Source organism: Macaca thibetana, chromosome 3 (assembly GCF_024542745.1).
Source record: "Macaca thibetana thibetana isolate TM-01 chromosome 3, ASM2454274v1, whole genome shotgun sequence".
Classification (NCBI taxonomy): Eukaryota; Metazoa; Chordata; class Mammalia; order Primates; family Cercopithecidae; genus Macaca; species Macaca thibetana.
The window spans coordinates 157717290-157742397 of NC_065580.1; the positions used below are offsets into that span (position 1 = coordinate 157717290).

Below are 25108 nucleotides of genomic sequence, written 5' to 3' on the forward strand. Positions count from 1 at the left end.
AGTAAAAGAGAAATGGGCTCAGAGTGAGGATACGTTTAAATTGTACTGAGGGTGGTTAGGGAAGGTCTCATTGAAAACATGACATTTGAGCCAAGACTTGAAGGAGGGGAGGGAGTCAACCATGCAGTTTTTCTAGGGAAGAGCATTCTTGCACAACAAACAGCAAGTACAAATGCCCTGAGGCAGCCGTGGGCCAGGCCTGCATTGGGGACGTCAGGCCAGAGCGAGGCTGGAGCAGTATGAGAAGGGGAGCAGTCAGGTGAGAGGTCAGACAAGCCAGAGAGAGGCTAGATCGTGCGGACTTGGGCTTTTCCTCTGGGTCTGATGGTAGGCTCTGGAGGATTTTGACAGAACAAGGACAAGTCTGTTTTAAGTTGTTTTTTTTTTTTTTTTGAGATGGAGTTTCACTCTTGTTGCTCAGGCTGGAGTACAATGGCTCGATCTCGGCTCACTGCAACCTCCACCTCTCGGGTTCAGGCGATTCTCCTGCCTCAGCCTCAGCCTGCCTGGGACCTGTAGTCCCAGCTACTGGAGAGGCTGAGGCAGGTAATTGCCTGAACCCGGGAGGCGGAGGTTGCAGTGAGCCGAGATCATGCCATTGCACTCCAGCCTGGGCAACAGAACAAGATCCTGTCCTCCATCCCCTTCCCCCTCCAAAAAAGATACGACTCTAAGATTTTTGAAAAGAGGTTAATGGCTTGGGTGTGGTAGTCACACCTATAATCCTAGCACTTTGGGAAGCTGAGAAGGAGGATTGCTTGAGCCCAGGAGTTCGAGACCAACCTGGGCAACATGGTAAAACCCTGTCTGTAGAAAAAAATGCAAAAACTAGCCAGTTGTGGTGGTGGGAGGCAGAGGTGGGAGGATCAATTGTGCCTGAAAGATCGAGGCTGCAGTGAGATGTGATTGCGCTACTGCATTCCAGCCTGGATGACACAGTGAGACCCTGTTTCAACAAGAAAAAAGAGAGAAGCCCAACTCCTTAAGGGGCAGGGGAGGCAGTGGTATTAAAGCCCAGAGCGGGTCTCTATGTGCAAAGAGAGTTGTCCCACACAAACAGCAGCTACTATCAACCTGTGGCTTGGCAGGAAGAGAGCTGGGAAAATGGAAACTCCAACCTCGCTCTCCTCCTACCCTTCCATCTTCGGCTGAGGCCTCTTACTGGATGAATCCCACTGGAAACTCAATGGCAAGGGAGCCGTGGCTTTACCGCACAGTCATCTTTCCTGGGTGTGGAGCAGGGAGGGAGGAGAGTAGAATGTCCTCCACGGTGTTAAAAGCAAGCCAAGGAGTTTGGATTTGAGGTGACAGTGAATGAGAAAGATGTGAACAGAGAAGCACTATGTTAAGTTGTACTTAGGGATTTTACAAGTAGTGACAGGATTATCTCCAAAGAAGATACAGAAGTGGCAAAGAAAATAAAAATAAATAAATGAAAAAAAACCCCATAAAAGTAATGACAGGATTCATTAAGTGGGGAGTCAGGGAGAACTTTGAGGAGGATACTCTTTGATGATTAAGGGCCCGAACTAGGCCGGGTGCGGTGGCTCAAGCCTGTAATCCCAGCACTTTGGGAGGCCGAGACGGGTGGATCATGAGGTCAGGAGATCGAGACCATCCTGGCTAACACGGTGAAACCCCGTCTCTACTAAAAAATACAAAAAACTAGCTGGGCGAGGTGGCAGGCGCCTGTAGTCCCAGCTACTCGGGAGGCTGAGGCAGGAGAATGGCGTGAACCCGGGAGGCGGAGCTTGCAGTGAGCTGAGATCCGGCCACTGCACTCCAGCCTGGGCGACAGAGCGAGACTCCGTCTCAAAAAAAAAAAAAAAAAAAAAAAAAAAAAAGGGCCCGAACTAAGTGACAATGGAGAGAAAAAGAATCATTCTTATATAACAGGGTCATGCTGAGAGCTGGGCATTGTTCAGAGAGCTTCACAGGCATGTTCTCTGGAAATGTTCACGAACACATCTAGCTGTCTCATGATCCTTAAATAATGCATGGAAATGGTTTAGGACAAAGTCCAGCATACAAACATAATGTTATTAGCTGTCATGCTCATTTTAAAGATGATTAAAGAAAAAACAGAAAAATATTTGAGCCAAGAGGTTGCCCAACTCCGACATCCAAACACAAACACATTCTGATCCCAGCTCCCATGTTCCCAAGGTCTTGTCCAACCACACTGTGTTTTCTTTAGTGCTGTGAGAAACGTTTCAAAGTAAGAACGAGTAAGACTTGGAGACAGACATGGGCCAGCGCCTGCAAGCTGGGAACAAATAGGACAGAAGCCAATGGCAAGGGAGAGGCCGAAGTTGGAGAGGGAAGAGATAAATGTGGAAACAATTTGCTGAGGAAGGCAGGGACAAGTAGCATTAAGGGGACAGCTGGTTGGGTTAGATTTAAAGGGAAGAAAAGGTCCTGTGGGAAAGATGACACCACTAGTAGGTGGAGGAAGGGCCTCAGGAATTAAATGCAATATAATATCTACTAGTGACTAAGGGCTTATCAAAAGATCAGATACCTTCTTCATATTTACTTTGAAAGTCCTCAAAAAATTGATCAAAGTCTGGGTGTGGTGGCTCACGCCTGTAATCCCAGCACTTTGGGAGGCCAAGACAGGAGGGTCATTTGAGGCCAAGCAATGCAGTGAGACCCTGTCTTTAAAAAATAAATAAATAAATAAATAAATAAATAAATAAATAAATAAATACAATCTATCAAAGTGTTAACTCTCCTCTTCCTAGGGAATTTATCTAACAGAAGTCCAGGAAGATGAAGGTGGGAGGATCACTTGAGGCCAGGAGTTTGAGACCAGCCTGGGCAACAGAGCAAGACCGTCATCTCTACAAAAAATTAAAAAAAAATTAGCCAGGCATGGTGGTGCACATCTGTAGTCTCAAGCACTTAGCAGGAGGATTGCTTGAGCTCAGGACTTTGAGGCTGCAGTGAGCTATGACTGCACCACTGCACTCCCGCCTGTGTGACAGAATGACATACTGTCTCTAAAGAGGAAAAAACTGAAAAAAAGCCCAGGAGCCAGGGAAGACTTTCAACACATATTTTGTTGAATGAATGAAGTGATCCAGGCTTTTGTGCGCATTTAATTTCACCTCTAGGTGCTGATCCAGTTTGTGGTATAGTGTTCTGGAGGTCCAACATCATCTACTTCCTGCCCCTTAGAGGTATGCTCATGTTGTGTGTGCATCAACATCAGGATAGCCTCCTGAATGAACCTAAATTCAGTTAACGTAAATTTGCATTAAAACTAATATTAGGCTTTGGATTATGTATCTGAGTTGTTTTGCATGATCTCCATTGCCCACAGATTTCCTTATATCATTTTTTAGAGTCTTTTGAAATGCACTCTAATCTACGAATTCATTCCATTTTGACCACTCTCTTATGTGAATTGTTGGAATCAGACTAGTTTGGTCACCATTTTCTAGATATGCATTCACATTTAATGCTGTTGGGCTTCCTAAGTGGTGACTTGGAAGGCCTTACTAAATTTTATTTTCCTGTCATTCGCAGACAGATTTAAAAAAAAAAAAAAGCTTTCCATGCTTAAGCAAATTCTTAAACTTTATTAGCCTTAGTTCCTCATTCTTTTTTGAGACAGGGTCTTGCTCTGTTGCCAGGCTGGAGTGCAGTGCTACCACCATAGCTCGTGACAGCCTTGAACTCCTGGGCCCAAGTGATCTCCTGCCTCAGTCTCCCCAATAGCTCGAACTACAGGCACCCAACACCATGCATGGGGTAATTTTTTCATTTTTTGTGGAGAGAGGGTCTCACTACGTTCAAGACCAGCCTTGAACTCCCGGGCTCAAGCGATCCTCCTGCCTTGGTCTTCCAACGTGCCGATAGTACAGATGAGAGCCACTACAACCGGCCTAGTTTCCTCATTCTTAAAATGGGAACAACACAATCTAAGACTTGCCTGTGGTAAATGAGATTACACATATACTTATGTGGGTTTTCAAATGTCAGCTCTCTGATGCACTAGCTGTGCAATCTTGTGTAAGTCTCCTACTTTTCAGGTCCCATTTTCCTCTTTCGTGAAACATGGCCAAGGGATAAAGGACTCTGCAGTGTTTGTGTTTCAGTCTAATACTGTCGACTTGGGATTGCAGTCCAGCCACCACTTACCAGCTATATGCTCTTGGGCCATACTTAAATCTCTCCGCGTCTCAGCTTTCTCCTTGTGCAGTGAGCCTATCATCGACATCTGAGAGCTGTTTATCCAGTCAGGAGTTGCTTGCCACCGGCTAAGACATTGGTTCCCTTGAAAATGCAACCCTATAGCTTAATGTCACCTGCTGTTAAGATTTTCCAACATTTACTTACCATATAGCTTTCTTGTGGTGAAACTCAAGTTATTTTCATTTACCCAAAAGCAAACCTCAGTGTGTACGTAAGGAATGGCTTGGATTGAATTGTGTGAGGAATACACCGATTCTTGCCTTGTTTGGAGACCACTTCTGGCGGGTACCCACTAAGGAGTTGCTCCTGGACAGCGTATTTCCTTTTCCTCCTCCTGGTAGGCACATGTGAGTTGTATCTGAGTCTTTTGACATCTGGGAGTTGAATGGGGAAGATATTCTCCCTCTCATTAGAAATCTTTTTTCCTATTCAAAATCTAGAAAGAATATTTGTCATGAACGTGACAGTAAGTCGTAAAAGGACTCCCAGGGCGCTTGCAAAGGAAAACTCATGTCATCATTTTTTTTTTTTTTTTTTTTGAGACAGGGTCTTGCTCTGCTGCCTAGGCTGGAGAACAGTGCTGTGGTCATGGGTCACTGCAGCCTCCATCTCCCAGGCTCTAGCCATTCTCTTGCTTCAGCCTCCTAAGTAGCTGGGGCTACAGGTACACACCTACCATACCTGGCTATTTTTTATTTTTTGTAGAGATGGGGTCTCACCATGTTGCTCAGGCTGGTCTCGAACTCCTGGGCTCAAGCAATCCTCTGGCCTTGGCCTCCCAAACCACTGGGATTACAGGTGTGAGCCACTGTGTCTGAGCTCGTGTCATCATTTCCGATCTCCTGTAATGGTTACTATGCTGCCAACCACCAGAACTATAATTTCAGACAATGACCCGAACTTGGAATATAAATTCTTGTTAATATCTTTTGGGGGTTTTTATCTTATGCCCTTGTTACAAAATGAAATGTACAACTCCTTGGTCAATCATTGAAAGTTTAAATTCTCCCCTGATGTCTTTGTCATTTGGTAACATTGGTAATCTTGCAGCATCAGATCACACTGTACCATAGTTATCAATGCACTGTAACTTCGAATAATCAAGTTGTTGCAAGCAGTTACTCATGTTAACAATCTAGCTACCAGCTTGTATGCCCTACCTTATTTGTTGGCACAACCTCAGCAAGCCCCAAACGAGATTTTTGTGATTCTTTTTTATTTCATCCCAACTTCATCTTGCAGACTTAATGTCCTACATATTTCTGAACTTGTCTCTTCACTATCCTTATAACCAATGCCCTCATATATCTTTTCTATTTCAGGGGTCTGTTAAGTGCCTCTTGGTCTTAACTTTCTCAAATCCATCCTAAAATAGAAAATGATTCCTTCCTGGCTTAGAATCCTTCAACCGCTACCAATTTCAGCTTCTGACATCATGATCCCATCCTCTCCGAAGTCACCCCAAGTAGTCACACTAAACTTCGGATTCCTTAAACTAAAAATTATATTTATGTCTTGGCCCTCTGTTGTTTCTATGTCTGAAATCCCTTTACACACATTGTAGGCCTGGATAACCCGAACTTCCCTAACATTTCCCCCGCGCAGAGGCAAGTTGATCCTCCTATCTCTGCCCTAAATCGTGTCATTATTTGCTTACATCTGTTTCCCCTAAGAGACGCTGAAGTCTTTGATGGCAAAGCTGTGGCTCATTTCCCACTCCTTTTTTTTTTTTTTTTTTTAAATCACCATCACTTGTTACTGCTTGCTGAGTTAACAGATGTAAGGAGTTAACTTACTGATTCACTAGCTCAAACATGTTTAGATTGTTACCTCACAGATATATATTTTTTTGAGACAGAGTCTAGCTCTGTTGCCCGGGCTGGAGTGCAGTGGCACGATCTCAGCTCACTGCAGCCTCTGCCTCCGGGGTTCAAGCAATTCTGCGTCAGCCTCTCAAGCAGCTTGGACTACAGGCGCGCACCCCCGCAGGTGGCTAACATTTTGTATTTTTAGTAGAGACGGGGTTTCACCATGTTGGCCAGGATGGTCTTGATTTCCTGACCTCATGATCCGCCCGCCTTGGCCTCCCAAAGTGCTGGGATTACAGGTGTGAGCCACCACGCCTGGACAGCCTTACAGGTATCTGTATCTATTTATAAATACATATAAAAGCTTTTGGCCAGGCGCGTTGGCTCACGCCTGTAATCTTCAGCACTTCGGCAGGCCGAGGCGGGTGGATAACCTGAGGCCAGGAGTTCGAGACCAGCCTGGCCAACACGGTGAAACCCCCGTCTCTACTAAAAATATAAAAATTAGCCGGACGTGGTGGCACGTGTCTGCAATTCCAGCTACTCGGGAGGCTGAGGCTGCAGTGAGGTGAGATCACACCACTGCACTCCAGCCTGGGCGACAGAGCAAGACCCTGTCTCAAGAAAAAAAAAAAAAAAAAAAAGCTTTTGCTATTTGGTGTAAATAAAAGCCAACTGTATACGGTGCTTACTATATGCCAGGAACACATTAATTCATTAAATCCTCACCACTTTATGAGGCAGGCACAAATATTGTGTTTACTAGTGAGGAATTATCTACGGTTTACTGGTCAGGAAAACTGAGACCCACAGGTTGTGACTTGCTCAAGGTCAAGCTGGTGGAGCCAAGACAAGGTGCAGGCAGTGAGTCCTGCCCCAGAGTCTGACCTGAACCACATTTAACCTCTATGTGGTGTGTGGGTTATTGCCATGAGTAAGAATCAGAACGTTAACGCGCACTCCAGGAAGGCAGGGACACCATTTAGGGTCACCGCTGTACTTTAGGGGTCAGAGCAGGGCAGGCTGGATGCGCTGAGGAAACTCATACAGTTAGGTCAGAAGCCTGGCAAGACAAGGGAATTCTCTGGTCCTCGTCCACCTCTCCAACCTCACGTCTACTAGTCTTCCAAGAGGATTTTAACTACACATGGCTCCCGAGTTTCCGGCTTCTCTTCTCAGGGAGGGTCTGCGGCCCGTTGCACCGCCTTCTCCCCGCAATCCCGTTTTCCTGTCCATGCCTGGACGGATCCGGCCGAGCCGTCAGCCGCAGCTGCGCGCTGCTCCCCCGACTCGCACCCCCTCGGCGAAGCGCTGCATTTTATGTAATTTTCTACCAGGCTGCCGGCTTCTGGGGGCTGCGGCTGGGTCTCGGCGGCCTTCAGCGCCGCAGACGCTCCGGCATCGCCGGTATCCGAGGCACCCGCCCTAGGCTCGCGGGTCCGGGCGGCGTTCCCCCGTGCGGGAGGCGCGGCGAGCCAATCCTCACTTTCAAAGCTTTCGCGTCCTGGAAGTCTATCGTGGGGGGCAAAACGCGCTGGCCCCAGACGACCGGTTCGTGAAGTCACCCTTCCGAGCGACCCGGAGCGGGCGACCCTGCAGAACCGCGGCTCGGGGCCCTTGCGGTCCCGCGTAGAGGACCCAGGTCCCGCGGGGGGCGGCGGTGACTCGCCCCCTCCGGCGGCCGCGCTTCCGCCCCCGGTACCCGCACGCTGCTGGACCGCCCGGCGTCGCGTCGCCGCCTCACAAAGCCTGGGCGGCCGCCTCATCGCGCGCAGGGATCCGGGCCACGCGCCCTCCCCTCCCCCACTCGCCGCCGCTACCCTGGGCGCCCAGGTCTTTACCCCCGCGTCACTTTCTCCTCATCGAGTCCCCGGAGACAGACAGCGGAGCGAGGCTCGCCTTCCCGGGCGGGACGCAAGCTGCAGTCCTCCCTTGGCGCCGAGGCCCCCGCCCCCCACGGAGGGACTACTTTCCGTCTCCTGTGAGGCACTACTTCCTCCCCCGCGGAGGCGTCGGACCAGGAGGCGCGCACGGCATGGCGGCGGCAGCGGCGGCGGCGGCGGCGGCGCGCGCCTGAGGAGAGGGGACGCTAGCCCGGTCAGGCCTCGGCGCGGCCTACACGCTCCGCTCGCTCGCTCGCTCCCGCCTCCCGCCCCGTGTCCGGCCATGGCGGAGCCCTCGTCCGCCCGACGCCCGGTGCCTCTCATCGAGTCGGGTAAGACGCGAGGCCGTGCCATCCCCGTCCTGGCGCTCCCAGCTGCTTCGGCTTCCCCGGCTCCCCCGGCCCCGGCCCCGACCCCGACCCCGTCCCGGTCCCGGGCCCCGTCCCCTCCCTGCCCGGGCTTGACCCAACTCCCTGTCTTCCCGCAGAGCTGTACTTCCTCATCGCCCGGTACCTATCGGCGGGCCCGTGTCGGAGAGCGGCCCAGGTGAGTGCGGGCCCGCGGGCGGCTGCGGACTTGGCGTCCCCGGTGTCCCCTCCGCCGCCGGGGTCGCGGGTGGAGGGCGGGGGTGAAGCGGGCGCGCCCCGGGCCCGGCCCCACCCCTGACCGCGCGTCTCTCGGCCGCAGGTGCTGGTGCAGGAGCTGGAGCAGTACCAGGTCTGTGCCCGCCCGTCCCCGCGCGCCCGTCCCCGCGCTCCCTCGCGTCCCTCCTCCCGACCTTGCCCTGAGGGATGCTCGCCCGCGCCCCCCGCCCGCCCCGCGCCCCCCGCCCGCCCCGCGCCGGAGCGGTGGTCACTCGTGTGCGTTTCGTGTCTTTCCAGTTGTTGCCGAAGAGGTTGGACTGGGAGGGCAACGAGCACAACAGGAGCTACGAGGAGTTGGTGAGCATTGGGCACGTTTGCTCCCCGGGTTCTCCGTGCACCGCCCCCCGCCCCTGCCCCTGCCCCTCGTGGGGACCCCGGCCCGTGGGGTGCAAAGTGTGAGCCGCACTGGAGGGCGGCCCCAGGACAGCTGCCTTCCCCGCTGAATATTCTGTTTTGTTTTTGAGGCGGCCAGGTTTGTTTTGGCAGGAAACAGTCATGGGGGGCGGCGCGGGGCGGAGCGGTGGGGGCGACTCGCGGAGGTCCTGCGGCAGGGGTGGGGCTCCAGGTGCGGCCGCCTCTGCGGGGTGTGGCGTGCGCAGCCAGCCATTCAACGGGGCGGTTTCATCCGCTCCCCCCCTCTCCACCGCGCTTGTAACTCGCGCTCTGATTGGCCTCTCGTGTCTTGTCCCGCCCGGGTCTGTCCCCCACTTGTTCCTTAGGAATAGAATCATTGGTCTCTGAAGGTGGAGAAATGTTCTTGTGTTGAGCTTATTTTTTGTTTTGTCCGCAGCAGCGTCATAAAAATCTTGCAGCTGTGTGAATATGCTACTGTAATACTTGTGCTCTTTTCTCCTGTACAATATTTGTTGAACGCCGTAGAAAGTTGATTGATGAGTTTCACACTGCTCTTGCTGTAGATAATAAAGTGCTTTAAATAGACACTTTTTTTTTGAGCTCGGTTAATCGTGCATTATAGTCTCATTTCTTTTGTGAACTTGGTTAATATCTCTATATAACTTGCTTTTATCTGTAGTTAACAGCAGTTGCAGGGATTCGTTTGTTTTTACTGGAGACATTTTTCAGGAATGTATTTTTGCCATTTCGTTATTAGGACAAAGGAAATTCGTTGATTGCCAGGCCATGTTCAGCATCTTGTATAAGGAAAACAATTGAGAGGGAAAAGAGCTTCTGAGTGATCTTTTACCACAGTTTGAAGACCTGTAACCCTTAAGCGGTAGAGTATGATAGCAAGTGAAAAGAAGAAAAATCAGTTTTAGAAGATTACCGGTTTTGAATTAGAGACAACAAAAGAAACCAGAGGATATGTTATTTTCGTGAGCAGTTAAAACTTGAAGCCTGGTGCAAGTAGCAAGTAATTTTAATATTTGCCTTCTTAGATTTTGAAGTAAACACTTAAAAGTGGATGTTTTCAAGAGAATGAGTTATAGAAATTCTGATGATGGCAATTTGTTTTCTTGAGTTTGACATTTTGAGATAGTTTTTTTTGTAAACGTTGAGGAAACATTTAAAGGACGCCCTCTTTTAGTTTTCTCTACGGATAATATAGCTTTATCGGTGAAGCGGAAAAGCATTGTTGGTTATGATGCTGTAGTCGTGCTACCTGAGAGAAAATAACTTGAAAGAAATGTAGTGCTGTAACTACTGGAAAAGTTACTTTTAAAATACATTTATAGGGGCTGGGTGCAGTGGCTCATAGCTGCAATCCCAGCACATTAGGAGGCCGAGGTGGGAGGAGCACTTGAGGCCAGGAGTTCCAGACCAACTCTGCCTCCACAAAAAATAAGTAACAGAAAAATTAGGCGGATGTGGTGGTGCGTGCCTGTGAGTCCCAGCTATTTCGGAGGCTGAGGCGGAAGGATCACTTGACTCTGCGAGTTTGAGGCTGCATTGAACTATCCTCCTGCCACTGCACTCCAGCCTGGGAGATGGAGCAAGGCCTAGTTTCTTAAAAAAACCAAAACAAAAAACCAAAAAAATTTATATAAGATTTTTGGGTTTTGTTGCTAGAATTGCTTAAAACCCTACTTACTGTTGTTTAAAGTCATTTAAATTCTGTGATAATACGGCTGTGATTTGACTGTGACATATGGCATCTCTTATTGCCTCCCTGATTTGGTCTGTCTGGTGGGTATCCTTTCTTTTTACCTTCCTCTCTGTCCTCCAGTCCCCCAGGACTAAATGATGATGAGCCTCCTGTGTAGAGAATTATTCTTTTGTTAATGGTATATATATACCTTCTAAACTTTCAAAGTCTTTTAGAAATATCTTATTAAGAAGTATTCCAGGCCAGCTGTGGTGCTTGCACCTGTAATTCCAGCACTTTGGTGGGACGCTTGAGGCCAGGAGTTCCAGACCTTCCTGAAGTGAGGTCAAGGATGCAGTGAGCTCTGTTCAAGCCACTGTGCTCCAGCCTAGGTGAGCGAGACCCTGTCTGAAAACAAAAGCAACAACAAAGTTATTTCAAATGTACACAGATGAGAATAATATAATGCACCCCTCTATACCAGCAACAAATTTGAATTATTATTTTTTTTGAGACAGTCTGGTTTGAGGAGCAACCTTGGCTCACTGCAACCTCTGCCTTCTGGGTTCAAGTGATCCTTTTGCCTCAGCCTCCTGAGTAGCTGGGATTGCAGGCACCTGGCTAATTTTTGTATTTTTAGTAGAGAAGGGGTTTCACCATGTTGCCAGGCTGGTCTTGAACTCCTGACTTCAGGTGGTCTGCCCGCCTCTGCGTCCCAAAGTGCTGGGATTACAGGCGTGAGCCACTGCACCTGGCCAACAAATTTGGATTTTGAACATAACTAACTTGCTATATTTACTTTGGTTTCTGTTTGAGGTATACATATGTTTTAATAAACTATCAATGGAAATCTTCAAACAAAAGCAATAGAATAATGACCCACCCATTAGGTGCCTGTTTTCCAACTTCAGTGATTATGAGAGAATGTTGCATATTGCCTGCTCCCTTGTTTTTAAGCAAATTCCAGAAAGTCGTTCATTTCATTGGTTAATGTGTTGAAATGTTTTAAGGCAAATTCCAGACACTACATTTCATCTCTAAATTTGTCGGAGTTCTTCTCTAAAAAATAAGGACTCCTTATTATACCATCAAGTGCCAATATCAGAGAGTCCATATCCAGATTTTCTTTTTGTTCCCTAGGTGTCTTTTTACAATTAGTTTTATTTAGTCTTCAGACAAGGTCCATACATGCACTGATTGATTTCTCTCCCCGCCCCACACTGGGTCTCACTCTGTTACCCGGGCTGGGGTGCAGTGGTATGATCACAGCTCACTGAAACCTCCATTTCCCAGGCTCAAGCAATCTTCCCACCTCAGCCCTCCGCCTCCTGAGTAGCTGGGACCACAGGCATGTGCCACCACACCTGGCTAAGGTTTTTTTTTTTTTTTTTCCTAGAGAAGAAGACTCACTATGTTGTCCAGGCTGGTCTCAAATGCTCCTGCCAAAGTTGGAATTACAGGTGTGAGCCACCACACCTGCCCTGATTTTTTTTTTTTTTTTTTTTTTTTTGAGACGGAGTCTTGCTCTGTAGCCCGGGCTGGAGTGCAGTGGCCGGATCTCAGCTCACTGCAAGCTCCGCCTCCCGGGTTTAGGCCATTCTCCTGCCTCAGCCTCCGGAGTAGCTGGGACTACAGGCGCCCGCCACCTCGCCCGGCTAGTTTTTTGTATTTTTAGTAGAGACGGGGTTTCACGGTGTTAGCCAGGATGGTCTCGATCTCCTGACCTCGTGATCCGCCCGTCTCGGCCTCCCAAAGTGCTGGGATTACAGGCTTGAGCCACCGCGCCCGGCCTCTGCCCTGATTTTTGTTCTGTTTTTTTGAGATGGAGTCTCACTCTATTGGCAGGCTGGAGTGCAGTGGCACGATCTCGGCTCACTGCAACCTCCGCCTCCCGGGTTCAAACGATTCTCCTGCCTCAGCCTCCCAAGTAGCTGGGACTATAGGTACGCACCACCACGCCCAGCTAAGTTTTGTATTTTTAGTAGAGACAGGGGGTTTCACCATGTGGGCCAGGATGGTCTCCATCTCTTGACCTTGTGACTTGCCCGCCTCAGCCTCCCAAAGTGCTGGGATTATAGGCGTGATTCACCACACCCGGCCCCTGCCCTGATTATCTTCAATCTCTTCTTATCTTGAATAGTCTTGTTTCTGTGTCATTGATTTACTGGAGACCGAATCATTTATCCTGTAGAATGTTTTACATTCTGTATTTTCTGTATTTGTCTCATTGTTCCTCATGATGTTAACTTGTTCCTTTTTCTCAGTGGTTTTCATCTTCGGATTAGAATCATCTGGGAGGTTTATAAAATCTGGTTGTCCATAGTATGCCCCAAACCAGTTAAATCAGAATTTTTGCGGTGGGACTGGACATCAGTATTTTTAAAAGCGTTTTAGATGATTCTAGTATTAGTGTTTATAAAGCCACAATTTATCTTAAACTTGTGACCATGCTGTTATTCCAACCTGTATTTAGGGGCAAGAGTATTTTTGGTACTTTTGCTTCTTTTTTTTTTTTTTTTTTTTTTTTTTTTTTTTTTTTTTTTTTGAGACGGAGTCTCGCTCTGTCGCCCAGGCTGGAGTGCAGTGGCCGGATCTCAGCTCACTGCAAGCTCCGCCTCCCGGGTTCGGGCCATTCTCCTGTCTCAGCCTCCTGAGTAGCTGGGACTACAGGCGCCCGCTACCTCGCCCGGCTAGTTTTTTGTATTTTTTAGTAGAGACGGGGTTTCACCGTGTTAGCCAGGATGGTCTCGATCTTCTGACCTCGTGATCCGCCTGTCTCCGCCTCCCAAAGTGCTGGGATTACAGGCTTGAGCCACCGCGCCCGGCCTTTTTTTTTTTTTTTTGAGACAGGGTGTCACTCTGTCACCCAAGCTGGAGTGCAGTGGTATGATCTTGGCTCACTGCAACCTCTACCTCCCAGGTTCATGCAGTTCTCCTGCCTCAGCCTCTTGAGTAGCTGGGATTACAGACATGTACCTCTATGCCTGGCTACTTTTTGTATTTTTAGTAGAGACGGGGTTTCACCATGTTGGCCCAGCTAGTCTTGAACTCCTGACCTTCAGTGATCACCTGCCTTGGCCTCCCAAAGTGCTGGGATTACAGGCATGAGTCACCTTGCCAGGCCTACTTTTGCTTTATATAAGAATTGAAGCCATGTGGGGTGACTAAGGCTATACAGAGACTGGAGAGTCTGAGGTGGGAGGATCACTTAGTGCCAGGGGTTTGAGAGCAGCCTGGGCAACATAAGCAATACCACATCTGTGGAAAAAAATTTTACAAAACCTTGGTTTACAGGTGTGAGCCTCCTTGTCCAGCTCCCAAGTTTCTAGTCTCTACCTGCACTGCTGTATTGCTAGACTGTATCTCATCAGTCACTGCCATCATCAAGTGTCCCCAGGTTACAAATGAAATACCTATAGAATGATAGATCTCTATAGTCAATCACAATACAGAATCCGTAGAGGAAAGAAATTAGCTACCCTCAGGATGAAGGGTCTTTAGAGTTCCACTGTGAAAACTAAATAATAATGGGATTAGGCAGGAGAATCACTTGAACCCAGGAGGTGGAGGTTGCAGTGAGCCAAGATTGTGCCACTGCACTCCAGCCTAGTGACAGAATGAGACTCCGTCTCAAAAAAAAAAAAAAAAAAAAATTTAAAGGTAACTAGTCTCAATTCTTTTTTTTTTTTTTTTTTTTTGTGAGTTCTGGTCTCTTCTTGCCCAGGCTGGACTGCAGTGGCACGGTAATGAATGGCTCACTGCAACCTCAAACTCGTGGGGCACAGGTGATCCTCCTGCCTCAGTGTCCCAAGTAGCTGGGACTACAGGAGTGCATAGCCACACCCAGATAAGGTTTTTTTTTTTTTTCTTTTCTAGACAGAGTCTTGTGCTGTCGCCCAGGCTGGAGTGAAGTGGTGCCACCGGGCTCACTGCAACCCCTGCCTCCTGGGGCAGTTCTCCTGTCTCAGCCTCCCGAGTAGCTGGGCCTACAGGTGCATGGGATTATGCCCAGCTAATTTTTGTATTTAAAAAAATTTTTTATTTTTTTAGATGGAGTCTCGCTCTGTTGCCAGGCTGGAGTGCAATGGCACAATCTTGGCCCACTGCAACCTCCGCCTCCTGGGTTCAAGCAATTCTCCTACCTCAGCCTCCTGAGTAGCTGGGACTACAGGCACATGCCACCACGCCCGGCTAATTTTTGTATTTTTAGTTGATACGGGGTTTCACCATGTTGGCCAGTGTGGTCTCGATCTCTTGACCTTGTGATCCACCCACCTCAGCCTCCCAAAGTCCTGGGATGACAGACGTGAGCCACCGCACCAGGCCTAATTTTTGTATTTTTAGTAGAGATGGGGTTTGACCATATTGGTCAGGCTGGTGTCTCAAAATCCTGACCTCAGGTGATCCACCCACCTTGGCCTCCCAAAGTGCTGGGATTACAGGTGTGAACTACTGTGCCTGGCTGACTGTGCTACCTTAAAAGACAGTAGTTACTAGGTTCCATAGGCTCACCCAACAACAAGTTATTTGTATCTAAGGGATAAAAGTTGAGTGATTTGTGTATTTTTGGATCATGTGTCTCCTTAGGAATTTTTGCTAGCTTACTGTATTGATTCCTGAGAAAGATTTGTTAAAATCTCCAACTACAGCAGGATGTGGTGGCTCACGCCTTTAATCCCAGCACTTTGGGAGGCCAGGCGGGCAGATCACTTGAGGTCAGGAGTTCAAGACCAGCCTGACCAACCTGGTGAGACCCTGTCTCTACTAAAAATACAAAAATTAACCAGGCATGGTGGTCCATGTTTGTAGTCCCAGCTACTTGGTAGGCTGAGGCAGAAGAATTGCTTGAACCCGGAAGGCGGAGGTTTCAGCGGGCGGAGATTGCGCCACTGCACTCCAGCCTGGGTGACAGAGCAAGATAGCTCAAAACAAAAAAACAAAAACAAGAGCTCCAAATGTGATTCTGGATTTATCGCTCTTTTTGTGCTTTTTGAAACTGTTATTAGGTACATTCAAATTTAGGATTTTTGTTTTCCTATTGAATTGACCTTAAATATTAAAAAATGCTTTATTCATCATAATCTTCTTGCCTTCCTATCTACTTTGCCTTACATTAAGATGGCCACGCCTACTTTCTTTTGGTTAGTGATGGCACAGTGTATCTTTTTCTGTCCTTTTCCTTTCAACCTTTCTGTGTTCACATATTTAAAGTTTGTCTCCTTTAAACAGCTTGTAGTTTTATGTGCCTTCTTTCAGTGATGTTTTGGTCATTTGTATTTTTGTTTTGTTTTGTTTTCCAGACAAGTTCTCACTTTGTTGCCCAGGGTGGAGTGCAGTGGCATGATCATGGCACACTGTAGCTCTGACCTCCTGGGTTCAGCCTTCTGAGTAGCTGAGACTATAGATGTGTGCCATCATGGCCGGCTAATTAAAAAAAATTTTTTTTTGTAGAGCCAGTGTCTCACTATGTGGCCTAGGCTTATCTTGAACTCTTGGACTCAGGCAATCCTCCGGCCTTGGCCTCCCAAAGTGCAGGGATTATAGGTGTGAGCCACTGTGCCTTGCTTATTTGTATTTAACGTAATTACTTAAACGTAATTGGGTTTAAGTCTACCTGTTCTTTATCTCATTTCTTCTTTATTCCTTCTCTCACTTTTTTTTTGATTAATCAAGTATTATTTTAAGATGACAGCAAGATTTCGAAAACGTAAGAAGTATTCTACTTATTCTTTTTTTTTTTTTTGAGACAGGGTCTCACTCTGTCACCCAGACTGAAGTACAGTGACATGATCACGGCTCACTGCAGCCTCAGCCTCTTGGGCTCAAGCCGTCTTCCAACCTTAGTCTCCTGAGTAGCTGGAACCACAGGCACGCACCTCCATACCTGGCTATTTTTTTGTAGAGGTAGGGTTTTGTCACGTTGCCCAGGCTGGTCTGGAACTCCTGAGCAAGTGATCGGCCCTCCTCAGCCTCCCAAAGTGGACTAAGTATTCCTTCTTTCTTTCTTTTTTTAAATAACTCTTTGGTTTTTTTTTTTTTTTTTTTTTTGAGATGGAGTCTTGCTCTGTTGCCCAGGTTGGGGTGCAGTGGCGTGATTTTGGCTTACTGCAACCTCTGCCTCCCGTGCTCAAGTGATTCTCCTGCCACAGCCTCCAATGTAGCTGAGATTACAGGCGCCTGCTACCATGCCCGGCTAATCTTTGTATTTTTAGTAGAAACGGGGTTTCACCACATTCACCAGGCTGGTCTTGAACTCCTGACCTTTCGTGATCCACCTGTTTTGGCTTCCCATAGTGCTAGGATTACAGGTGTGAGTCACCGCACCTGGCCTCTTTATTTCTTTTTTTCTTTCTTTTTTTGAGACGGAGTCTCACTCTGTTGCCCAGGCTGGAGTGCAGTGGCGAGATCTCGGCTCACGGCAAGCTCCGCCTCCCGCGTTCACACCATTCTCCTGCCTCAGCCTCACGAGTAGCTGGGACTACAGGCGCCGCCACCACGCCCGGCTAATTTTTTATATTTTTAGTAGAGACAGGGTTTCACCGTATTAGCCAGGATGGTCTCAATCTCCTGACCTCGTGATCCGCCCGCCTTGGCCTCCCAAAGTGCTGGGATTACAGGCATGAGCCACTGTGCCCAGCCCTCTTTATTTCTTTTTCGTTATATATCCTTTTATTATTCTTTTGGTGGTTTCCCCAGAGGTTTCAATATACATTACCAGTATACATTAAATTAGTTCCTTTGCCACTTCCCAAATAAATGAAGTTATAACTGTTAGTTGTCACCATCTTATAATAATTATTGAGCTAGTAATCATTTTTTTTGAGACGGAGTCTCACTCTGTTGTGCAGGGTGGAGTGTGGTGGTGTGATCTCGGCTCACTGCAACCTTTGTCTTTTGGGTTCAAGTGATTCTCCTGCCTCAGCCTCCCAAGTAGCTGGAATTGCAGGAGCATGCCACCACACCCAGCTATTTTCTGTATTTTTAGTAGAGATGAGGTTTTGCCATGTTGCCCAGGCTGGTGTTGGACTCCTGGCCTCAAGTGATCCGCCTGCCTGGCCTTACTAATTTTATTTTATTTTTTAAGATGGGATCTCACTCTGTCGCCTAGGCATGAGTGCAGTGGTGCGACCTCCGATCACTGCAACTTTCACCTCCCAGATTCAAGTGATTCTTGTGCCTCAGCCTCCCAAGTAGCTGGGATTACAGGCATGTGGCACCATGTCTGGCTAATTTTTGTATTTTTAGTAGAGGTGGGGTTTCACCATGGTAGCAAGCTGGTCTTGAACTCCTGACCTCAGGTGATCCGCCCACCTCGGCTTTCCAAAGTGCTGGAATTACAAGTCTGAGCCGCTGCTCTCAGCCTGGCCTTACTTCATGTATTATAAAAATTTCAAGATGTTATTAATGTTGTTTTAAAGTCAATATTCATTTGCTTACCTACCTATACATCTTTTCTGGTATTTTAAATTTCTTCCTCCAGTTCCGTGGGACCTATTTGTGGTAATTTTTATTCTGTCTGCAGAACTTACTTTGTTATTTCTTTTAATGAAGGTTTGGCTGGGCTTGGTGGCTCACGCCTGTAATCCCAGCACTTTGGGAGGCCGAGGCAGGTGGATCATCTGAGTCAGGAGTTCAAGACCAGCCTGACCAACATGGTGAAACCACTTCTCTACAAAAATACAAAAATTAGCTGGGTGTGGTGGCGTGTGCTTGTAATCCCAGCTACTTGGGAGGCTGAGGCAGGAGAATTGCTTCAACCTGGGAGGTGGAAGTTGCAGTGATCCAGGATTGGGGCCACTGCACTCCAGCCTGGGCGACGGAGCAAGACTGTCTCCAAAAAAAAAAAACACACACACACACAAAGGTTTATTGACAGTGACTTCAGTAGCTATGGAATTCTGGTTCGTAGTCTTTTTTTTTTTTTTTTTTAGCACATTAAATATGTCCTACTACCTTATGCCTTCCTTAATGTTGAAAATTTAGCAGTCTTGTTATTGCTCCTTTGAAAATAATGTTTTTTTGGTCTGGTTGCTTTTAAGATTTTTATTTGTCTTTGATTTTCAGCAGTTTTACTATGTTGTCCTGTAGTCATGATCTATTGCCGTATAACAAATTACCCCAACATTTAGCTGCTTAAAACTACACTGATTTGTTATTATCTGCCAGTTCCTGTAAGTCAGTGGTCCAGACACAGCTCAGATGGGTTCTCTGTCTCCTTTTCTCTGAAGGTGCAGTCAATGTTGGCAGAGCTGGGGTTTTAGCTGAAGGCTTGACGGGGGAGGAATAGGCTTCCAAGCTCATGTAGTTTTGGCAGGATTCAGTTCCTGGAGGGTTGTTTGACTGAGGGCCTCAGTTTCTACCTGACTATTGGCCACCCTCAGTTTCTCACCCTTTTGGTCTTTTCAGTGTGGTAGCTTGAGTTATCAAAAGATGAAAGCTGACAAGGCAGTAGAGTCTTAGCAAGAGGGAAGTCACAATTGTAACATAATCATAGAAGTAGTATCCTCTCGATGTTACTGTATTCGGAAGTAACTGAGGGGAGGTATTTCACAAGTCTGTGACTATCAAGAGTTTTGGGCACTATTAGAGGGCATGTCAGAAGCTGCCTTTCACATGTGCACCTAGGTGGTTTTCTTTGCATTTATTTTGCTTAGGTTCTCTGAGCTTTTTGAATAAGTGGTATGATATCAAATAGTTTAATGTATAATTAAAGTCCCAAGTGGAAAGGACAGAGGGGAGAAGTAGTTTGAAGAAATAACAACTAAGCATTTTTGAACATCTGGGCCATCTTTAGGTCTGCTTCTATTGACCATTTCCCCTCTTGACCATGGATCACACACATATCTAGCTTTGTTGTGTATCTCATCATTTTTTGAGGTATGCTGTAACTTTTTGTGTAAAAAGAGTAGAGGCTGCAGTAATGTATTTACCCCTGGTAAAGAGGTGCGCTTTTCTCAAGCAGTTAGTGTGTGAGACAGGGTCAGTCTAATTTGTAATTGATCATCTCTGAGCTTTGTTAAATTCAGTTAATCACCGGCTTTGCATGCTTTGAGGGTGGCATCAAGACTTTCCCTTCCAGCAGAGTTTGACATTTGGCCCTCGTGAAATTCCTGAGGTGTCTTATTTTTTTATATCGGAGTTGCCACCTTTCCAAACTTTGTGAGGTCTTGTTCTACTTTGTACCTGACTGCCAACTTTTTAGGTTGCTACAGAGTTCGCTCCGCTTTGTGGTCCTGCTCTAGGCTTTCCGTGTCAGAAGACATCATTCTCCACCCTGTTGTTCTATCTCTAGCCTTAGGAGGGCCTCCGCAGTGCATTTGGAATGTAAGGTTTCTTCCAGGGCTGCCCTGGCTTTAGTGTTTGGGCCCTATGCAGTTGGTGAAGGCCTATGGGAAAAAATTGTGGTAGGTGTGCAGACTCACTGTAGCTGAAGCTCCTTAGGATTCTGATCAGTCATGCTGGCTACAAGTGGTCATTAAGTTTGTTAGAGGTTTGAGTGGTTTTTTCTTATTCTTGTCTGAGGTCAGTTCTTCCTGCCTCTCTGCTACGGATGAAAGCAGCTATGAGTCCCTTTTCTTTAACTTTATTTATTTTTGAGATGGAGTTTCACTCTTGTTGCCCAGGCTGTGAGTGCTATGGCATGGTCTTGGCTCACTGCAACCTCCGCCTCCCAGGTTCAAGTGATTTCATACCTCAGCCTGCTAAGTAGCTGGGATTACAGGCGCCCACCACCACACCCAGCTACTTTTTGTGTTTTTTCTTTTTAGTAGAGATGGAGTTTCACCATTTCTGCCAGGCTGGTCTTGAACTCTTGACCTCCAGTGATCCATCTGCCTCGGCCTCCCAAAGTGTTGGGATTACAAGCGTGAGCCACCACGCCCGGCCTGAGTCCCTTTTCTGTTCCCAGAAAAGCTTGTACTTTCTGGGATTAGTTAATATAGACTTTCCTTTGTTTTTTCAGCTGTGATGGGTTTATACATTTTTTAAAGTTTATCCAGCTTGTTCTCATTGTAGAGATGAGAGCGATATCTTTTATCTTTTACATTGGAGTAAATAAATGATTATTTTTCATTTAAAATTATGAGAGACATGTAATTGTCTATAGTCATCCATAGGTATATCTACTTTTGGTTCCTGGCACGTAGTTGGCTGTCAATACTTACTGAAAGAATTAATGTTTTTTACTGCCTAGTGTATTGTTGAGAACCACTTATCCATGATTTAGATACTAATTGATGTCTTGTATGATCTTTGATATCTTAACATCTCTTTCAAAGATGTGTGCTTCTCTTACGGGCCAGTTAGCATAATTTTTTTTTTTTTTTTGAGATGGAGTTTCGTTGTTGTTGCCCAGGCTAGAGTGCAATGGCATGATCCTGGCTCACTGCACTGTCCACCTCCTGGGTTCAAGTGATTCTCCTGCCTCAGCCTCCCAAGTAGCTGGGAATACAGGCATGCACCACCATGCCTGGCTAATTTTGTATTTTTAGTAGAGATAAGGTTTCACCGTGTTGGTCAGGTGGGTCTCGAACTCCTGACCTCAAGTGATCCACCTGCCTTGGCCTTCCAAAGTGCTTAGATTACAGGTATGAGTCACCGTGCCCGGCCCCGTTAGCTCAATTTTGAATAAAGTCTTGATTTCAAGTCTTGAAATTAGGTTTTGTTAGCTCTGCAACCTTTGTTCTTTTTCAAAGGTGCTTTGCCAGGTCATTTGCATGTAAATTTTAGAACAAAATTGTCAATTTCTACAAAAAAAATCTGAAGTTTTGAGTGTTACAGTTTTGAATCTGTAGATCAAATCTGTAGATCAGCTTACTGCTTATTTAAGTCGTCTTTAATTTCTCTCAGCATGTTTTACAGTTTTCAGTTTATACTTTTCACATTTTGCCAGACTTATCCCTAAGTATTTAATAGTTTTTGATATTATTAAACTGTTGTCATTAAAACTTGCTCTCCAACTAGGTCTTGTCCAATAAGCATGTGGCTCCTGATCATCTGTTGCAAATCTGCCAGCGCATCGGTCCTATGTTGGATAAAGAAATTCCACCCAGTATTTCAAGAGTCACTTCTTTACTTGGTGCAGGAAGGCAGTCTTTGCTACGTACAGCAAAAGGTACCTTAATTTGAAGAAGTGTTCTGCTTTGTATTCATAGCCTAATAATGATTATAATTGTGAAGTCATGTAAGCATTGTGGAAGAAAGGTGATAATGTAACTATAAATCATGCTGTGGACTATAAAATTCTCTGCGTTTAGCATAGAACATTGAATTTTATTACATAAGTGTTTAATGGGTCCTTCTGCATTAAAAAGTTGATAAAGATATAGATGTTAAGCTAAAAAGCTTGAATTTATTCTGAGATGTTGTTTGAGGTTTTATCAATGTGAGTTCTTAATTTTCCATTTTGTAGCTCACTCATAACTTCATTGAATGTAACTGTATGTGTCTAATAAACTCTTTAAATGCTAGAAGTATTTCATTTGATATTTAGTTTCTGAAAGCCCTTTGTTATAAAGGGAAGTGATTTTCTAAATTTGGTAGCAGCTTGAAAACAAGCACCAAAAATGTAAAATTGCATGGTTCTTTTTTTACTAATTTAATTTTTTTGCAAAGTTATGTGCTAGCAAAATGTTTGAAATTGCTATTCTTTTTCTGTTAGCTTGGTATATATGACTCAGACTAAGTATATGTATGTGATATAATCTATGTGTACATGTGGCTAAACTGCTAATGGGCAAAGATTGTTGGTTCTTCTGATCCTGAGTATACATCAAGTTCATCCCATGATTATTTTTTATTACGAGCTATTGCTGATGTGATGCTATCTCTTAGATGCACCACCAGTATAAAGCTTAACTGAGAAAGAACACCCCTCCCTCTTAGTTCCGTGCCAGACTGGTTTGTTAGGTTTAGTTGTTTCTTAGTGGTCTAGCCATGTCACCCTGTGGCACTAATCAGGAAACTGTTTATATTCTTCCTCTTCTGTGTCCCTATTCACTTTGTAATTAGCTGGTTATATGGTAGTTAATTGGTAGCCTGTTTTCCTTTGTTTTCTTTACTTGTGTCAAGCTCCATGTCGTTGTTTTGTGATGAGCAGTGATTTAGAACTGGCCAGACCTTAGAAGAGTCTTCAGCAAGCTGCCCTAGGGTAGGGGCATATTCTCTATTTGTTTTGTACTGGTACCCCAAGAGGATGCCTTGTAACTGCTCTTTGGTCATGATAGTGGAAATGAATCCGTTCATGTAAAATGCAATATGCCTGTTAGTTTGGGGCACCCGAGGCTCAGTAGAGGTTTAGTATGATGCCTTCCCTTTCTTCTCTGAGTTATGAAGAAACTAATTTCTGGCACAGTGTGACTGCTTAAAACCCTATGTTCTGCTATCTCCTATAGAGGAGAGCAGACATTTTTTTCTTAGTGCATTTGCTGGTAGGTCAAGGAGGGATGGACTTTGAATTAGTGTTCAGAGTCACAGATCCTGCATATGTGCTCTTCAGTAGAGGATTTTCTGTGATCCTAAAATGAAGGGAAAGCTATGTAATTTATCAGTACTTCTTAAAGAGAGAGACTAAAGTCATGGCAGTATTGGCCAAATTAATTTTAAAACTGAACAAGTCATGAATTTTCATATAAATCAAAGAACTTTTTCCTTATAAAAGCTTCCATTTTTGAAAAGTTGGATCAGTTGTAAGACCTTTTATCTTTAGTATTGTATGATATAATTCTACATTGAAAAATAAACACTTGGCATGAAATGGGACTTGGAGTCAAGATCTGGTTTTCTGGTCCATCTTTACCAACCATTGCTGTGGATCTCTTTAAAGGCCCTAGAACCTTTGAGCCTCAGTTACCTCACTTGTAAATTGGCAAAAATACCTACCTCACAGGGTTGTTGTGAGGATTCAATGAGCTAATGTATGTTGAAAGCACTTTGTGAATTGTAAAGTGCTACACAAATGTTAGTTGTTGTTGCTGCTGTATCTGAGATGTCTTAATTTTCTTTTTCTTCAGAAATAGTCTAATAAACTTCCAGGGCTTTTCTGTTAAAGTATATTAGTTGGTAAAATGTTGAATAAACAGTTTATTACAATATACGTAAGTATTCTATAAAATCTTTCTTGGGGTTAACTTTCAAGATTTTATGTGTATCTAAAATTCATTTTAAAGACTGCAGGCACACAGTTTGGAAGGGCTCTGCCTTTGCTGCTCTTCATAGAGGAAGACCTCCTGAAATGCCAGTGAATTATGGTTCTCCACCAAATCTTGGTAAGTAAGGTTGGCCTTTGAGATGCCTGAAATAATTCTTTTTACATTTCTCAACAACCTTTATAAATGCTGTATTAAAATTTAAAAAGAAATACTGGTTGAAATGTTTTGATAGTAATAAGTATCAAATATCAAATTATTGTTAAAATAATTACTAAAAATAAAGTTAATAAAAAAGAATCTTACTGTAGTAAGAAGTCTGTATTAGTGAATATAGAATAATAGAATTGGGAAGAAATTGTGTCCTTAGGGTTTCTTGAACATAGATTTTTGTGACCCTCTAGAAATTGTTATTTGAGTTTTTCTTAGATTTTTCCATATTGGCTCTCCCTTAACCATTTTCATTGTTTTTATTTCCTAGTGGAGATACATCGAGGAAAACAACTCACAGGGTGTTCCACTTTTAGTACAGCATTTCCAGGAACTATGTATCAGCATATAAAAATGCACAGAAGGATTCTCGGACATCTGTCTGCTGTTTACTGTGTAGCATTTGATAGGACAGGACATAGAATCTTTACAGTGAGTTAACGTTTTAAACTTGATTTGGTGTCATCTAGAGTACTTCAGTGTGCTTCAGAATCATCTGGGAAATCTTACAAAATATGTAGTTTCTGTTTCCCATCCTCAGAGATTTTGACTCAGTAGGTATGGTGTGGGTCTCATGAATTCGTATTTTTAATAAGTGTGTCAGCTGAAGATAGTCAGGACTCTGTGCTGTTTTGAGATACAATGATTTAGAGTAGTTGTTCTTAAATGTGGTATTTAAGGATGCTTAAAAATAGACATACCTAATACTTTCCCTCTAGCACATTCTAGACTTACTGAATTAGATTACATTGTAATTAAATATATGTATTAACTGTAAACCCCCCAAAATAAAAAGCTCCTCAGACCTCTACAAGTGATTCATGTTCACATTAACCGCTGGTTCAGGAAAGTGGGTTGATTAGAAAATAACCCATTAGTGTTCAAGTAAGTATTAAAAACCTATCTGAAAAAATTTGGAATTTATCATTTTAATGTTTTAAGGGTAAATTAGGATAGGTGAGAAGTTTAACTTTGATTTTGCAGGTGTACAATTCAAGAGTAGATAATCAAGTGTTTCTTGAATGAATGGGTGCTGGCTAGTACTGTAAACTTGAGACTGTGTTGTTTGTGAGGAGGCTGTTCCCACCATTTTTGTTTGTTTTTGGGATTGCCACTTAGTCCTGTTTCTCACTATGAAGTATAGATCTGTTCCAACATTCATCACATTATTTAG

At 45.2% G+C, this 25108-nt stretch overlaps 3 protein-coding genes across 4 annotated transcripts in view; 1 reads left to right on the plus strand and 2 right to left on the minus strand.

Moving 5' to 3' along the window:
- Positions 1–25108, minus strand: part of GET1 (guided entry of tail-anchored proteins factor 1) — a 655129-nt gene that overhangs the window by 100150 nt on the left and 529871 nt on the right. The gene's annotated exons all lie outside the window — the stretch shown is intronic.
- Positions 5124–7796, minus strand: LOC126950696 (uncharacterized). The gene has a single exon (XM_050784593.1). The coding sequence runs from the start codon at positions 7772–7774 to the stop codon at positions 7184–7186; it is 591 nt and encodes a 196-aa protein (XP_050640550.1). The 5' UTR covers positions 7775–7796; the 3' UTR covers positions 5124–7183.
- The window catches only part of BRWD1 (bromodomain and WD repeat domain containing 1), a 132413-nt gene continuing 115147 nt past the window's right edge, over positions 7843–25108 (plus strand). The window contains exons 1-7 of the mRNA XM_050784544.1: positions 7843–8223; positions 8379–8437; positions 8579–8608; positions 8773–8832; positions 21542–21692; positions 23746–23844; positions 24206–24366. Coding sequence (XP_050640501.1) covers positions 8175–8223; positions 8379–8437; positions 8579–8608; positions 8773–8832; positions 21542–21692; positions 23746–23844; positions 24206–24366 — 609 coding nt within the window. The 5' untranslated portion in view covers positions 7843–8174. The remainder of the gene's footprint in view (positions 8224–8378; positions 8438–8578; positions 8609–8772; positions 8833–21541; positions 21693–23745; positions 23845–24205; positions 24367–25108) is intronic.

Coding starts and splice junctions, on each gene's coding strand:
- LOC126950696 (XM_050784593.1), bottom strand. CDS start 7,774: ATGAGGCGGCCGCCCAGGCTTTGTGAGGCGGCGACGCGACGCCGGGCG.